Raw genomic sequence first — 18065 nt, 5'->3', positions numbered from 1 at the left:
ACTAACCATAGCTGACATTAGCCATCTGTGACATGTCACCGAAATTCAGCTGAGAGCTTTGACATTTCCAGTTTAAAAAGTCCCTTTCAATGATATGAGTGCCAAATATACCAAATATTTATTTCTCTGGGTGAAGGTAGAAGTCTGAGAACTGGACATATTAGACCAAGGCTATCTGCATGGCACGGCTCAGGAGATATATGAGAAAATATGTCTTTTCTTTTCAACTCAACTCTTCAATACACCAATTCACCTCATGATTGAAACAAGTTTTGACAGCAGGAGTCTTTGCTGATGTTAGTAACAGAAGACATTTGAAGAGAATGGAAGGTTTAGATACTGAATATTGGTTGTAGAACTTTATGGATCTTGCGATATTCATTGAGCAGACTACCTCTATTTTTCCTTGTATGCTGTTTTTGTCCTGCACTTGTACCCTACTGGCATTGAATGTGCACACTATGATGGGTGTGAAAGCTGCATCTTCCAAAGGCTCAGTCGTTCACGTGGAAGGATGGGGCGAGGTTCACAACTTTGTGAAAAACTGTGTGGGTAAACAGTCCCAAACAGTTTAAGAACAATGTTTCTCAACACACAATTGCAAGGAATTTAGGGATTTCACCATCTACAATCCATGATATCATTAAAAGATTTAGTGAATCCGCACATGCACGTTTTGGAACAACATATGCCACCATTCAGACAACATCTTTTACAGGGACGTCCCTGCTTATTTCAAGACAATGACAAGACACATTTTACACACGTTACAACAGTGTTTTTGTAGTACAAGAGTGCAGGTACTAGACAGGCCTGCCTGCAGTCTGGACCTGCCTCCCACTGAAAGTGTGGCACATTATGAAGCGCAAAGCAGACAGACAGCAGACGGCAGAGACCTGAGCACCTGAAGTTGTTTATCGAGTAAGAAAGGGAAAGAATTTCACATTCAAAACATCAATAATTAGTCTGCTCAGTTCCCAAATGCTTACTGAGTGTTGTTAGAAGAAAAGGTGATGTATCACAGTTGTAAACATGTCCCTGTCCCAGCTATTGCAGGCATGACATTCAGAATTAATTCAGAATTTACATTTTACACAATGCCCCACCTTCTTGGAATTAGTATTTGTACAACACAACTCTCATTAACTACTGTTTTTAATCACAACTTCAAAAGTTACTCTTGAGTTCAGAAAACATCTGTCTGAAACAAATTTATTTTGTAAGCTTCTACCAGTATTCATTGCAGGTCTATAGCACTGGCTTGTCACTGGGTTACCTGTCCAGCAGCTCCCAGTCCTCTCCACCCCAGCGGTCTTTGAATTCCTCCGTGTTCATGCCTCCAATCTTATCAAAATCAGACTTGTAGATTCCAAACAGGCCAAAGCCATTTACCTCCCAGTAACCTGTGAAATGGAAAAAAAGAAAGTTAAAAGAAACTATTGGTCCCATTTCACACCATTGCATCAACGGTGATAATGATAAAAGCAAAGTCTGATGCTAAAACAGCACAAGCATGTGTTTCTGATGCAACTGTGTTTATTATGCATGTAAAATGAAAACCTATATTAGGAATTCAAAGTAACTGTCTGCAGCTGGGGAATGAGTTTGCTTGATGAGTCTAACTTAAAACTTGGAAACTATGTTAATATGTGAGTGCGATCATTCCTGTGAGAGCACACGTGTGTCTGCATGCGAGTGTGTGCGTTACCGTCAGGCTCGTGTGGCGAACTGCCGCAGCCGAGTCTCATGACGATGGGAGCAAAAGCGAGGCGTCCCTCGACACAGTGCTTCCTGATGCTTTCCAAGATATTGAGAGGGAAGTGGATGTGCAGATCACAGAGGAACACAATGCTGTGACTATCCTGCAGGAGGAAACACACACGGAAGTACGCATTCATTACATGTACAAAATCTCTGATGTGCTATTCTAAAGGATGGGACAAAAAGGTAAAATTTGGTCTGGAAAACAAGATTTCTTTAGATACCTACAAATACAGGACTATTTTATGAAAGAGGAACTCCACAATAGATTTGAACGGTATAATAAAAATTATAATGGATGAAAAAAAATGGGAATCAGAGATAGATATGAAAACAAAAAATGGTGTAAAACGTGTATGATGTAGTGTATTTCTATCAGCTCACAAATATGCAGACAGTTTGGCAGGAATAACCTTACTAGATCAAATGCAAACAGCTAAAGACCCAGCAACTTTGTTGCAGAGCCTCTGGCAATGTGGAGGCCAACCATACCTCTGTGTTCAGGAGCTGCACTGAACTGAAGCCTTACTGGAATAATATAAATGCAGCTATTAAAGACATTATTGGCATATGCTGTTCCAAACAACTGTCCTGTGATGTACGTAGGGAACATTGAGAGGACACTGTACAAAGGAGGGATCGATATCTGGCAAAAATTCTGTTTATAGACAGCAAAAAATCTATAACAAGAAAGTAGTATAGAGCTGAACCTCCAGGGAGAGAACAATCAGCCTTATGCAAGAACATTTTCATATTATTCTTAACTTTCTCTTTCTTTTTTTTTTATACTATGGGCTCATACAAACATCAGATTTAGCAGACACTCCTAACTTCAGATGACTGTGTAAATGATCCATCTATGTGTATTTGAGTGCATGTGCATGAGACTTGTAAATTGGCATAATTAATTCCAGTGTAAAGCTACACTCCCCTCCTCATATATTAGATGTGTCAAATCAAGTGTTCATTCATGAAAATGGCACTAAAGAGTAAAAAGAGGAGTTTTACAAGTTCTGAGACTAAGGTCCTGCTTTCAGAGATCCATAAAGTGAAATTTATAATTCTAAGTGTCGACAGTGGAAATAAGGAATCTGCTAAAGATGTGAAACAAGGCACGCACTACATACTGTCATTGAAATAAAGATGAATGTGTTCGATATGAAAATGGCTCACAAAAAACATCTCGCCACAGCGAGGCGATCAATGGCTGCAATGGGAGGAGAAGGTCAAGGGGAAATCTCCATCACAGAGACAGAAGGCAGAGTGAGTGCTATAATCGGTGATACTGCATTATTGTAATGTAGGATGTTCCCCTGGACAGTGACCTGCATAAACCTGTGTGTGGAGATACAGCCAATATGCCTGACAGTGGGTAATTTAGTTTATCTAAATTAATGATCATAGGCTTCAAGTGTAAATTTACAATTATATTACAATTTTAAATGCAGTCAAACAGGATAATGTTGACATAATTATGAAGTGTAATTATTTTTTAACCTCCAAATGTCTTCACACTGATGCAACAGACTGTCATTAGTGAAAACCTTCAGTTTGGTTAACAGCAGATTAACTGGACGATTCCCACAACAGGTCTGGATTGCTCGAAAATCAGGGAGTGCAACAAGTTCTCCTGAATCACATATTCAAACCACAGAAGAATGGAAAATCTGACAGATCATATAAAAATTACAGACGATATCTAAGAACTGGGGAAAAACAGTTTCTTCAATGTTGTATTGCTTAGTGATGGGTCGTATTGATGCTCATAATGTTCTGTCTAGAGCTGAAAACTCAATAAAAATTGAAGTAAGGGAAAAAATATCTCAGAGTCTTCCCTTCGTCCGAGAAAAAGAGAAGTGTTTGTGAACGAGCCTGTTCAACAATTCTGTGAAATTAGTGGTGCAAATTTCTATGCGAGTGGATGTTCACATCGGCCTAATATGGGATTTCAGGATTAAAGAAAGTGGTGAAGACTGGGCTCAGCATCAGAGGCTCGTCTTGACTTCCAACAGCCTGCAGGTCATTCAGACATGAGTGACAGCGCTGTCATCCCACCGTGACAGCGCTGACACTCAACTGACGGATCAACGTCTGTCCAAATTTCCAGACGCTCCACGCCCCCCGTGGGTGGGTGTGCATGCATGTGTGTTAAAGAGACAGCCGGAGAGAGTGGCGTTAGGGCACATGCACACAAATAACCTGTGAAAGGGAACGGATGTGACAGCTGTGGCGTACACATGACAGAGGAAATGCAGCTAACTGTCTAAGCGATTTCCCCGTCGCCCACAGCCGGGCTCTGTGGGAGAGAACGAAGGGAAGCAGGAGGAGGCGCAGAGATAAGGACGAGATCCACAGCCCGTGACTGAGCGGCCGAGCAGTGATGTATTCATTATGCATGAGTATTCTTTCATTCTGTCCATCAGCCAGTAAAGGTCATGTGGTCAGTGTGAGTGGCTGACCTTCAATGAGTGGCTTTTTCCCTGCCAGCTCACATATTGCTGTCTTGTCTCTGTGTGTTTGTTTCTCTGACCTCAATAGTGTCCACTCCGATCTGCAGTCCTGCTGAGCGCTCAAAGTTCCCTTCCCTCCTCAGATACTCATATCTGTCAAAAGAAAAATACACACATACACGCGTCACTTGGAAGCCTTTAAAAAGAAGTCACATTACATGGCTGATTGTTGCACACACACCTTGGCACACTGCTCTCTCTCAGCGCTTGCTCCACGTCCATGTCTTCACTCTCAAAGTCAACGATGATGATGCTGAAGTTGTCATCTTTTGTCTGGCGATGAAGATTCTCCATGTCAGAGATGAACTGTTGCACCCAGCGAGCCTGGTTTTTCACTGATAGACAGTAATAAAAATGGGAAAAGTAGACAGAAAGTTGGGAAAACAAACCAAAGAAATTATTCTGCTAAACTTTTCCTTTCGTAATGTATATTTGATGCATAGACCAGATCGGCATCAAGTCAAATCAAATGCCAGGTGCGAAGGCTGAGTCCTTTTTGGGGTAAAGAATGATGCTTTTAAATGTAAAACTGAGAAACAAGTGAGAAAGTACAAACAACTGGGTTAATAACCAAAGCTTTCCCAGGGAGATTTGAGGCACATATGATACATGAATATCTGTTAAATAGCTAAATGATGACAGCTACAGCTGATGGATAAACTAGCTGGAGTGGGAGGCTGCTGGAGTAGAGTCATAACAGCATCAGTAAACATGACTGTTGTCTACAACTAAATTTCAGCCCAGTCCAGATAATTAGAGCAGTTGGCTGTTAACAGGTTGCTTTTTTCAGACAACACTTGATATGACTGAGCCTGAGCCTCTCTGAATGTTTGCAGAATATCAAAATTTGGACGCAGCACAATTTTTTAAAAACTCAACTGTTCTAAAAGAGAAAGTATTCTGATTGTCTCTACTATAAAAAAAGCAAGTAATCTGACCCTAATTATTAATACTCCAGTATCTCCATCCTCTCTCATCTAAAAACCTGGGTGCCTTGTTTTACAGCCAGCTCTCATTTGTGTCACATATCAATAACATCACCAAAACCTATTTTTTTCACCTCCACAATGCTGCAAAAACAAACTGTTGTTGCCAAAACCTGCTGCTGAAAAACTGGTACACGTTTGTTACCTCTAGATTAGATTTCTATAATGTAAGTAAAGGTAAAGTAAATTTCAGTACGTTGGAAACTGTGCTGCCCGTTCTCACACACACCAATTTTATTCAGATTACACTGGCTTCGTGTTCAGTCACATAATGAGTACAAAGTCCTCACATTAATGTACAAAGCTGTTCACAACACCTGAGGGACTTCTTCTGCAGTGTCACTCACTTCTGAATTGCTCTACCTCAGGAGCTCAGGACTGCAACTTCTCTCTTTAGCTTTAAGACACTTCTTAAAACATACATTTTTAATCATACTTTCAACAACACATGTTGAAACTTTGTCATCTGCCACTGCTTGTTCATACATGTTATGTATTTTCTATATTATTATGTGCTTTATTATGTATTTTTACGTTTTTTTCTGTGGTTTAATGCCTACTGTTGTTGTTTTGCATCATCATTATTATTATTACAGGTAATGTTTGGTCACTGGGTTATTAGAAATATCTATGAAAGAAAGGCTTGTTTAAATTGAAAATAAGGTTTACTTTTTTTGACTGACCTGGCACCACAAAGTGCACCATGACATCTTTCCTCCACTGCAGCATGACCGGCTGGCAGAGCAGAGGCTTAGCGTAGGCGGTGCTCCAGGGGGTCGCTCCGGGTCGGACAGGGGACCTGGTGGAGGGAGGATGCGGTGGGGTGGCAAGGCTTGACGTGGCAGCGGACGGGGCAGAAGCCGGTGCAGAGGCCGGGGCGGAGTCAGTGTTCTCTAGACTTTCCTCCCCTTGCCTGCTGCGGTGGAGCAGCAGGTAAATGTATTCTGACAGACGCACCACGCTGCGCCCTCTCTCCATTAGCTCCAGCTCCACCAGGTAACGGTTCCCTCTCGCCGAGTCACGCCGCTTCTCGACGTTGATGATTCGCAGCAGGGTGTAGATCCTGGGGCAGACAGAAAAAAGAGCTTAGGAAAACACAGACAGGTTTGTCCATGCTCTGAAACATAATGTGAAAGAAGGAAAGAAGGGGAGAGGATACAAATATAAAACACAATTTCTTCTATCACTCTGCACAACGGGATTAATTATTGTTTGGCTGTGGGCAGACCACTTCAAAAATGTGGCTACTCGTTATCTGCAGCACTGTGAAGTCAGCATAGTGTGATGTGGAACGAAAATGAAAACAGAGAAAAAGTTAATGGCCAAGCTACTTTACACAAATAACATCAAGGTTTGGAAGCTCGGCTGCAGAAAATGGTAATCAGCACAGAGAGAACTGCTAACATGAAGTCAAAGCACCGGGGCATGACCAAAATGTTCTCAGTGAAATTACTTCTTGTTTTACATAATGGTTAGCATGAGAAACCACATCTGAACTCACAAGGTTGCAGGGAAACATAAGCTCTCCGTTAGCCTCACATTACTCTCCCTCCCTCCTCTTTCTGCTTACCAGAGATGGGCACAAATACATCAAAAGATATGTTGTTACAAATTAGAAAGACTTGCTCATCAAATGTAACAAAATACAAAATACTGAAAAGATAAGCTCCCGCATCATAGATTTGAAGTGACTGGTCAAGATATCGTGAAGGTGGGAGGCTGTGAATTCAGGGGGGCACATTGGATGGTTTCTACATAGTATATCTGCCAGCGCTAAAGCACAAATAATTGATCTTTTCTTCTGTTGTATTAGTGTCATTCAGTAAGCTTGCCTTAGCATGTGATATCTGATCATATTTTGGTGTATACTTTTATCTTAGGACGCCACTGGACCAAACACCAAAGCAGCTTCTTCCTCAAGTGACCATGAGGAACACAAATGTGGTTCACAATAACTGTGCTGCCGGACCTGACAAGACATTTCACATGTTGTACTTTTTTGTATAGTTTAAACCTGGAGATAAACATGAGTCTGGTTGAGAATAAAATGATATATTAAATAATTCATAATAATAATAATAATAAATATTTTAAGCATTTCAAACACATAGATACAAGCTCTTAAATGTTTTGTTGCATAGAGCAGTTTGATGTCACTCTCTGGTGTTAGAGAACACCCACTAATTATATGTTATGTTCTAGTATATCAAGTGTAGACCATACCATGAAATGAAAAATTAATTTTGGGCAAAGTTTGAAATGGCTGATTTCTTGTTGGATTTATGGTATGGCTCCAAGAAGCTTTTCTGTACATCTGGAGGGCTACTTTGTTGAAATTTTGTAGGGGGTGCTATCAAGTCATTTAGCCACACCCATACACGAAATTGACTAAACGTATAAACCTTCACCACTTCTGATGCATGTGCCAAGTTTCATACCTTTTCAAGCAAGCTTAAGCCCTGAATAAATGCTATTTATTTGGGGGAACAGTAATAATTTGCACTGGTGCTCACTCCCTTATACTCAAAAGTAATTAAATATGTATTTTAAATACATTTAATCGAAATATTGCCCATCTCTGATCCTTACCCTCCATTGCGTTCATTGAGTTTCTCCATGTACTGCGCCAGCACATCAACCACCTCGCTCTCAGCCAGCTGCAGGTTTCCGGATACATTGCAGCGTAGGTCATTCCAGTCAGAGCGCAGCAGCTCAAAATCCATCGGATTGACTGAGAACGTCCTCTGCCAGTTGATACTCTCCTCGGCCCAACCCGGCCGAGCCTCTACCTCCTCGTAGCTGTAGTCCGACATCTCGCCCTCCTCTGGTTCTGGCTCAGGATCAGGGTCGGGGTCGGGATTAGAGCGGTTTGTGTCCGGGTCGAGTTCTGCCGGGTTGGGGTCCGGGTCTGGCTGCTGCTGGGACTCTGTGATCTCAGAAGTCCTGAGGTAAGAAGTGACCCGGGGTTGAGCTTGGAGGGTGTTTTCTGTGGAGTTTAACCTTGGCGGTGTAACTGGAGGGGGAGGGGGATCTTGATGATGGGACAGTGGGGTTTGGGGATCACCTTTGGGTAGGTCAGCAGGAGTAGTCCTTAAATCCAAGTGCTCCCCTTTTCTCTTGTTTTTCTCTGCTTGTTTTGCCCTGTTTGAAGATTTCTGTACACTGTCATTCTGTGTGTTGACGCTTCCATTGTGAGGAGACATCTTACCTTCTTTTGTGGGGGGGTTGGGCCAGAGTTGAGGGGCACTTACGAGACTTTTACCTCCTGTGATGCCTCCCCCAGCATGGCCTTTGGCACCGAGGTTGACTAGCCTTGTGGTCTTCCCAGTTTGGTACAGAAATACCCCTGGGAACACCTCTCTGGGGTGGCGAGACGCCCTCTCTTCCCTCCTCTCTCGTCGCTGCTCCCTCTCCCTCTCCCTCTCCCTCTCACGCTCCTTTGCAGGTCGAGGCCTGGTGATATAGATCTTGTTCTCTTCCCTCTTCTCCTTCTTGTTCCCCACAAGTTTGTTCGTTTGGAGGTTGTTGCTGTGGGCGGAGTTGCTGAGGATTTGCTTGGCTCGGCTGGCAAGGGCAGAAAGGGAGGACTTTTGGGGGAAAAGGAGTGAAGATTTGCTCAGTTTAGGCAGAGTCTCAGCTCCCTTCTCTTCTCCTCCACCACCTGTTCCTCCTCCTTTCCTGCCAGGGCCCAGCTCTGCAGGACCAGTGCGGATCCAAGACAGGGAGCGACCCCGCACCACGGTGTCCATGTCAGGCACCCTGGGTTGGGGCTCCTCAGGTCCCTTCCTGGTGTCCTGTTTCATGTCTCCCCTAGTGTGATCTCTCCCCCAGTCTCTGTCCAGTTCTCTGCCAATTTGTCCATCTCTGTGAGGAAAGTGTCTCCTTTCTCTGCGATGTATGATACTGTTGACTGCTCCCTCCTCCTCTTCATCAGGGTCCTCCTCCACCTCCTCTTCCCCCTGTCTGCCAGCTGGTGTGGGCCCAGGTTTCGAGTGCTGGTGGGAGGGGTTGGAGGTGTGGCTAGTCTGACTGGGATGAGATGGCTTCTTGGGCGGCTGTGTGCCAACGATCTCTGCCTCATCCTCTGTTTCTACCACCTCCTCTTCCTCAAGGAAATCTGGAGACACGAAGGAGTCATAAAGTTGTGAGTGTGTGTACATGTGTGTAAATATGTGCAACTGTGCATGCAATGCATTATTATTAGTTACCATCTGGATTAGGGAAGAAGAAGGGTCTGTCATCTTCCTCCTCATCCATCTTCATATATTTGTAGAAACCAAACCTGGCAGACACAAGAGGCAACACACACACAGACATAAATGTACACACGAAGACGCATAAACACACACAACGACATGCATTACTAAATTAGATTATTTGATGTAGCGTTGTATGAGGTAAAAGCACTAACAAAAATAAATTAAAAAAATTTAATTCTAAACTATATTTGGAATATTCTCACTACTTTACTTTTCTACTTAGCCTTTTCTGAATGACAACGTCAATAATAAATAAGCCAAATATCCCTACTCTCCAAACCAACCAAACTCTACTGGCAAAAGTATTTTTACCTCTTAAAACACAGAAGTTGTTGGACTACCACTGACTCAGTCTGGTAGTTTGTTTGTGTTATTCTGTGACTTCAGTGAATCTGAACTTTCATTTTAAAACACAGAAGTCACACAGTAACGCAAACTAGCTAACAGATTGAGGCAGCAGTACACCAGTAACACCCATGTTCTGCAAGGTAAAAAGACTTCACCTATGGAGTTTGGATGGTTCTGAAACCGTGATATATGGCTTATAAAACAGCGATTTTCTTGTAAGAACAGGCTGTCTGATGGCAAAGGTAAGTGGTGAAAATATTCTGAATATAGCATACACCTTTTATAAGTGGCCAAAACACCTTTTGTTGCTGAGCCTCTTCATAGTAGTTCAGTGCTTAGCTTCCATCCTGGTACTCCTCTCTGCTTCTCCTAACTGAGGTTGTCTTTACTGGCATCTACTGTAGGTAATACACTGACTGTGGAGGAATACCTCATACAGCCCCACATCAAATAACCCAAACAATCCCCTTAACACAGAGTTTAAATTTCAATGTGTCATGCATCTTAATAAACTTAATCTCTTGGTGAGAGGTTGCATGAATCACTGACATCAAATTCACACTTGAGCAGTTATTCTGCATAATCAATATACTCGCTCATAATACACGAGACAGTGACAAATGTTCCTTTAGCTCTCTAAGAGATAAAAGCAATAATGTCCTTACTTCTCCAAGTAGATAGGAGACTCTCTGTAGAAACACTTGTTCTCTCGCTCCATGTGGGTGAGACGTGTGAAGTCATTCGGGTAAACAAAGGATAGATAGACCTGAGGAAAAGTTAAATGCCAATCAAAAATGCAACACTTCCAGAAAACACAAATGATGTGAACACTGTGTTTCAAATCTAAAATGGATTTGCTATATTTTGGTGGCTTTCACTTGCAGCTCATCACTTGTCTCTCTAGCTGTTGCAGTACCTAGTGATGTCCTAAAGGGGGAAGCAGTGCTCAACGCTACCTGCTGGCTGCTTCCTTTGTGTGTCTTAAGGTAAAGATGCAGCGCTAATGTCCAAAATAGCATTAACTTCTCTGTTTCATGTTTTTTATCCAGTTGATCAGAATATTGTGCTGATGCTGTAAGGGGATCAATGTTACTGTCAGCTATACAATTACACACTAAAACCTACATACTCTACATACAGTAGTGTTACATTCAGTATGTATATAAGTACTACTTTGTCCTAACATTACCTCTTGAACTTTGACCTCTTGCTCATAAATCTGTCGCTGCCTATAATGTCAAATTTGAAGTAAAATGAACAAGTATGCAATTTTGAATGCAGCTCCAATGAGCTGTCATCTGTCTGTGCTTTCTCAGCAGCTCAGTTGATGTGACGTATCCATTGCTGTGCAGAGATTTGTGGGTCAGAATAGCCAGAAAAGCATGCTGGCTTGCATACTCTAAAATGCGACTGGATGTAGTAGGACATCCTGGTGATTTTGGCGTATGGTTTTTGGAACGCACCAACAGTCTCTGCATTTAACCCATCATAAAGGGACACTTCACCCCCAAATCAAAAATATATGCTATAGTTTTTGAGATTTTTTAGCTGTAGAGATTTCTGCCTTCTCTCCAAAATAATGAGACTACATGGCACCGGTCTTGTGGTGCTCAAAGAACCAAAAAATACATTTGTAAACCCAACAGCAACCCAACTCTTTTCAAAAATCATGACCCGGTTACTAAAGACAATCCACACACCTTTTTGCAAACTGTTTCATGTAGGAACTATTTTCTGAGCTTTTCTTTTTTTTTTTAGTTCAATATAGTCCCAATATATTCCAGAGAAGGCAAACTTCTCTGATGCTGATACCTCTAAAACTCTGCAACTCACAAAAAACTAATTTAGATGGATAAATAGCACTACAGGTAAGAGGAAAAATATGCTTTTTTGATTTTGGGATAACTGTCCCTTTAAGTATTAAGAGCAGTGGTGGTCCAACTGTAGTTCTAAGCCAGTGCTTTGGTCAGGGGTCAGCAGAAACCCACACAAGCATGGGGAGAATATGCAAACAGCACACAGAATGGCCCTTCCCCAGCTGGGAATCAAACCAAAGACTTTCTTGCTGTGAGGTGACAATGCTAACCACTGAGCAACCGTGCCCCCCACTTTAAAAGCCTGCCAAAAACTGGATGCACTTCTGATGACCCCATACGTCTAAAAAAAAGAACTCACTCTCTCACACAAATACACATAAACACCATGACACATTGCGAGTGGCAGGTCTTTTTGTGATGGAAAGGTGACTTACAAACTGCAGGCCCTGGTATCTGGCAATGGGGAAATCTTTGACTACATAGGTTGGAGAGTAGAGGCAGGCTGGAAGAACATTTTCCAGTCGGGACGGGTTGATCATAGGAGCTGAGGAGAGAGGAGAAAAAAAAAATATTTGAGGTTGGGTACAAACAAATATGTATATGGAATCCTGATTCTGACAAACGTAGGAGTCAGAAAGCTGGGGGATGATCTGAGCAAAGGAAAACACACACACAAAAAAAAATGGAACAGAGCCAGCCAGTTGAAATGACATGTCTAAATGCAGCTATAGTGACAGCCAGAGAGACTGCTAGCCAGACAGTCAATCAGTCAGTCAGGGAAAATGACAGGCCAGAAAACCAGGATGAGGAAGAGAAAAAAATGGGATAGGCAGAAATGACGACTGGCAGATTTACTGCTGTAGAAGGTGTCCCTGGGGTCCGGCTTCAGCATATCCGCGCCGTGCTGCACGATGCTGCCCCCCTCCACACCCTGGGGCTGAGACTCCTCTGGGAGACGGATGTGACTGGCCAAGGTCTGGGGGATGTGATCCACGCTGTTCATCTTCAGATTGGACTCATCTGAAAAATACAGAGAGAGATGCACAAAGTCATAGAGGAGAGGGGAAACTGATAATCCATTATTGCATTTACTCCTTTGATTTTCTCAATGATGGACAAATTTGAGGGTAACTGTTGGAAGGAACAAATTTTGTGTCACAATCATCGTAAATCTTTACCGACCATGAAAATGGGAATGATCTGCAGAAATAAGACAATAAGAGAGGCTGAGAGGAAGCAAACAAAGGAAGAAGAGGAAGAGAGGGAGAGCAGAAACAAAAGCTGAAGTGGGAAAATCAGAAAAGAATTTGGAAGAAAACAAAAACAGAGCAGAGCAGAGTCATAATTATACCAATCGATATCAGGGAGGGAGGAGAGAGCACGTGTGATTAATGGCATGTCAGGAGCCAGGGCCTGATGGGAGAAATGCTTTATAATTAACAGGGTGGTCAGCATCATTTTTATCCTCCAGAGGGGGGAGTGAGCACATTCAGTGTGTGTGTGTCTTTGTCCGCACAGGCGGATACACAGAGAAAGGTTTTTTTTTTTCAGACTTCCTTTCTTCTAACAATAAGACATCTGTTGATCACGTACCTGGTTTCCACTACACACACGCCTTGCCAAGACTAATTATCTATGTTACTGAAATCCTCAAAACAAGCAAACAAACAAAGAAAACAATGGAACTCATCTTCTTTTTCTTTTGATTAATTCCTATCGTCTTGCACGGATGTAGTTAAAATACAATCTGTATAGCACAGATATTAAGACCTCGTCCACATGATTATTTGAATTTCCTGCACTCTGTAGTAAATGTCAGAGTGTATGTATGTGTGTGTGATCTTTTAAATTTATTAACAGTCACCATCTGGGTTGCGCTTTTATGTGTATTTTCTCTGATTCTGATTTCAATAAAGAGATGTATTTGGCCTGAACCCGTGATAAATTGTTTTGCAGCTGTAGTGAACTGCCTTGCAAATTAAAACGTTATGCTCCATGAATAATTATCACAACATTTGATCATTTCATTTGAAAAAATTCAATAATACTCAGCTAAACTTTTTTTTAGTCAGCAGGATTCTTGACTATGAAAAAGGATGTTGAGAAAATCATTCAGATGAGATACCACATTCTGGAAATATTCAATAACCACTTAAATATTTGAGAGATAACTTATTAACTATAAAGTGCTTACACAGATAGTAGGACAAATCCCCCACAAATGCATTTTTGAGACTGAATATGACATGAAAAGTTAGTTCAGGACACTGGATGCCCTTCCAGTTGACAAAATATGATAAAGTGCCTCGAGGGTGCCCTTCCAGTAGACATAACACATTTGATGCCCCCTAGGCACACAGTAAAATACTTTTAATCTATACCAGGGATTGGTCTGGACTGTTTTACCATAAATGAATCACAACATTCAGCATGCATTTTTTCACCCCTGTCCCTCAGACAGCCTGAGTGCGCCGCTGGTTCAGGAACACTTCTTCAACCCTCTCATGTCAAAATATGTATAAATATGCAGTATTTGAACACTTTGATGCTGGTTTCTGAGCCACCCACCTCTTGGCATCTGGCTACAACTCTGTGAAAGTCAATTTATTGAGATCATGACATATATAAAGAGTGCAGTCAATGGTTGAGAGCATGACATAAAGGGAGGAGTAGGGATGGATGGGTGGAGGGAGACAGATGAGGAGATGCTAACGCTTCAATCCAGCAGGTGACCTCATACACTGAACAAGGCCCCCTTCTTCTCTGTCATAGCTGGTCATAAACACGACGGCATGCATCTCCCAGCAAACCTGCAGCTTTGCCCAAAATGACAACTCCACACATCATTTTCTTTCTGTGCAGCCGGCATTTCCCCTTGCTAATGATTCAGAATCCCTGTGACACACTGCTATTCTTGGAGCTACAGAGGTTAGACATCTACTCAGGAGCTAGTGCTCTCATCTCTGCTCCAAATGACACCCATAGAGAAAAATAGAGCAACTATTAGATTCTGTGTCTCCTCTTTTTTTCCTCACATAGAAAAGATATGCCAGGCTCTCAAAATGACACTCTGCAGCTGCCCTATGAGAAAAAAAAATCTATGAAATAAGGGAGAATGTTGATTTTAAGCTTTCGTCAAGACTGAGACAAACCATGTGAGCTTGTTTGAGGGACAAGAGAGAAGCACATCCTGGTTCAAAAAAGGCTAATTCTGTGACATTTAACAACTGATCGATACCAGACCAGACTAATGAAGTTGTTTTTTATAGCATCATTTCCTCTTTCTATCTGGCAGGCTCTCAGGCTCAACAAAAAGACCAGAAATACAAAAGAGAAAGGAATATTTCTCCCATGTGTATCTTAGCCATAAACATCAGAACACTTTGAAAGGATAGTTCGGATTATTTGATGTCAGGTTGCATGAGACACTTACTGACACTCGGTGTATTACCCCCAGTTTGGAGAAGCAGAGCAATGTACTGTTGTGGGAGGGGTCAGCAACAAAAGTTGTTTGAGCCACCTTTTAAAAAAAACCCTATGTACAAAAAATATCTCTCAACAAATCTCCATAAGCGAAATAAGTCATTTTATTTTTGCAGAACACAGGTGATGCTGTTAGTTTGTGTTTTTGTGTGACTTTGGTGAACAATCCTAACTTTTTCAAACACTGAAGTCACAGATTGAGGTGGTGGCTGTTCTGCAAGGTAAAATTACTGATTTCACAGTTGGTTGGTTTTTTTTTCTTGCTGTTGTTGTTTTTTTTTTTGAAGGGGGAGAGGCTTTTATTCCTTTAATTTCGAGGACAACTGAAAATATGACAAAATGATCTGAATGATCTCTTTAACATCCATTGAAAAAATCATCATGAAATTTATTTTATTTCCAAGACGACAGCTGAAAATCTTTCCACGCAGTGTATCAGTAGTGCAGAGTAGCTCTTACCTGTGTACAGGGAGATGTAGGCTGAGTCTATCACTTCATATTTCAGACCAGGCAAGAATGGACGCCACTGTGAGTGAACGCAGAGAGAGAGAGAAAAAAGGGATAGAGTGAGAGGACAAAACTGAATGCCAACATGTGGAAAGTATAAGGTGAGCAGAAATCGTCCATCACCATTCGCAGGCTGAACTGTGACACTCTCTGTGCTATTGATCTTAGCAACATCACAGGATCGATTTGATGCTGAGGTTTTGTATAAACACGTTTAAACCGGAGAGAGAAGAGGAAATGGGGGGGGTGGGGGGTGGAACATGAACAGAGAACAAGAAATGTGAAGCCGTAAGGGGTGAGGAAGGAAAGGTGAAATAAGCAAACAAGAGCAAGAGAAAATAGACCACAAGCAGAGCGAGAACAGAGCCGTAGGAAAGACGGTGACGGGTAGGTGTAAACAGGAAGATCTACTAATGATCTGAAAACAGAGACAAGCGTGGAGAGAGAAATACAGAGGGGGAGAAGCTACAATTCTTTTAAATAGATTTCACAATTACCACGTCACTTCTGGTTACCCGGGATATAATCACAGGAGACAGGTCATTTTCCAACCCTCGGGTTGAGAATACAAATATAAACACCCACCTAAGGCTCATGCAAATGCCTCCACGTGTGTATGCACAACAAACACACACATTTACTGTTTTAGATTGTGTTGCTATTCACATTTGATCATTCACATAGCAGTGATTGTAGCATCAAATTGCTGTTATGCAAAACCCCAAGCCAGCATTTGTTTAATATCATATCTATGTTGCTTGCGACTCCTCCACAGCCACACCAACAGAGCACACATATCAAAACAAGTACACGTACAAAAGAACAACAAACAAGGACACAGTGCGACATCATGCTGGGCAGCAGCAGGGAGCAGCTCAGCAGGCCACCCAAGGCTTCAGCATTGTGTCATTATTTTAGGGTGATTGTCCTCAAGGTCAAGTCAGCAGGCTGTCACAGCCCGACTCGACAAAGGACAAAAAAAGTGGGGACCACATATGACTTGTCACTTCAGAGGGTTAGTTTTACCCAACTGAGACAACAACAAAAACTACATTCAAGAAAAGTTCAAGAAATTTTGAAATGTTTTTACACAAAATCAGTGGTGTTAGTAATGCATGTATAGTTAAGTCAAATAATGACAAGGTTTATTATAGCCAAAGCGCTGTACATATAAAAAAAAACAGCAATAAACACACAAAACAAATGAAAACGCATAAGACAAACAGCATACAGTATTTGACACATACAATAAAAACTATAATGAGCAGCATTACAAGCATAAAGAAATGAAAACACGCATATAAAAAGTGTAACATACAGTACAGATACTGTTATATGTAGTTGAAGACATGCTCCATTGTTGTTGAAACTAAATTTAACCAAACAAACCCAAAAAATAATGGAGGTGAGGGATGAGACAGAAAAACTGGCTGACTGACAGTAGCTCATAGAGAACCGCAGTCTGTCAGAGCAGGTGAGCAGAATCCATCTGTTTTGGACATTTTTGACTTGTCATTGTAGGAAAAGCTGGTGTTGCTAATAATATTAACAGTGGTTCTGTTGTATTCTAGTGTCCTGGTAAGCCATGACAGTGTGACAGTACTTGGACCCTTAAACTGAAGCAGCAAAATGGAACTCAGTCACCAAAACCTTTTTTTTTTCTCTCTTCTTTCAGTTGTTATTCCAATTCTTTCACAGATGAAGCTGTGCAATCCATGATTACATTTTTTGCAAGCAAATGATGGTAAAGCTGATGAAGTTTAACACAGTAATCTTAATTTTGCTGTAAACTGGAAGTAAGATTACAAAATGATGTAGAAGCACTAGTTCAGGCAAAGAATAAGGTGAATAAATCCTTGGAATTTTACATACTGGATCACAGTGCTTGCATGAAAGTTCACTTGCCAGCTTTTTCTGGAGCTTTTAATCACGTCACAGTCTTCTTCTGGAGCTTTTAATTCCAACACTGACTGGTTTGCTGCATTACGGCGACCAAAAATAAATGGCACGGCTCTATTTTCTATTATCTGCTACAAAAAGCAGCTCAAAACGGCTCAGCTTTGCAGGTCAAAACTGTGAGCCAAGCATGTTTTTTTTTGTTCAGCTTCAAACAAGAGTCACCGACAGTTAACGCTCTGACTTGTGGTCTGCGGTGTGTTTAAGCTGCATGTGTGCATGTAGGGAGAGGGTCATCGCAGGGTCTGTCCTCTGCAAGGCTCAGTGGAGCTCAGTGCTGTCACATCAGCCTTTAGTGCCTTACACACACACACAGCTGAAATATTGCGTATGCACATGTGGCCTATTTAACAGGTTTGTGGGATTTTCTCTTGTTAATTGTCTGACCCTATAGATTCTCTGATTAATTCCTCTAAGGGAAGTATTGGATTAGTGTGT

General features: G+C 41.7%; 1 protein-coding gene across 1 annotated transcript in view; it reads right to left on the bottom strand.

Annotated features, from left to right (window-relative positions):
- The window catches only part of b4galnt4a (beta-1,4-N-acetyl-galactosaminyl transferase 4a), a 186680-nt gene that overhangs the window by 1774 nt on the left and 166841 nt on the right, over positions 1-18065 (bottom strand). The window contains exons 9-19 of the mRNA XM_084734443.1: positions 15624-15690; positions 12537-12701; positions 12116-12225; positions 10530-10630; positions 9466-9539; positions 7847-9374; positions 5941-6320; positions 4453-4606; positions 4292-4364; positions 1709-1862; positions 1277-1403 (exon numbers count right to left, since the gene is read on the bottom strand). Of these exons, the coding sequence (XP_084590569.1) occupies positions 1277-1403; positions 1709-1862; positions 4292-4364; positions 4453-4606; positions 5941-6320; positions 7847-9374; positions 9466-9539; positions 10530-10630; positions 12116-12225; positions 12537-12701; positions 15624-15690 (2933 nt within the window). The remainder of the gene's footprint in view (positions 1-1276; positions 1404-1708; positions 1863-4291; positions 4365-4452; positions 4607-5940; positions 6321-7846; positions 9375-9465; positions 9540-10529; positions 10631-12115; positions 12226-12536; positions 12702-15623; positions 15691-18065) is intronic.

This window comes from Lutjanus erythropterus, chromosome 13, assembly GCF_056507025.1.
Source record: "Lutjanus erythropterus isolate fLutEry1 chromosome 13, fLutEry1.hap2, whole genome shotgun sequence".
Taxonomy (NCBI): Eukaryota; Metazoa; Chordata; class Actinopteri; order Lutjaniformes; family Lutjanidae; genus Lutjanus; species Lutjanus erythropterus.
This window is presented reverse-complemented; position numbering and strand designations above follow the sequence as displayed.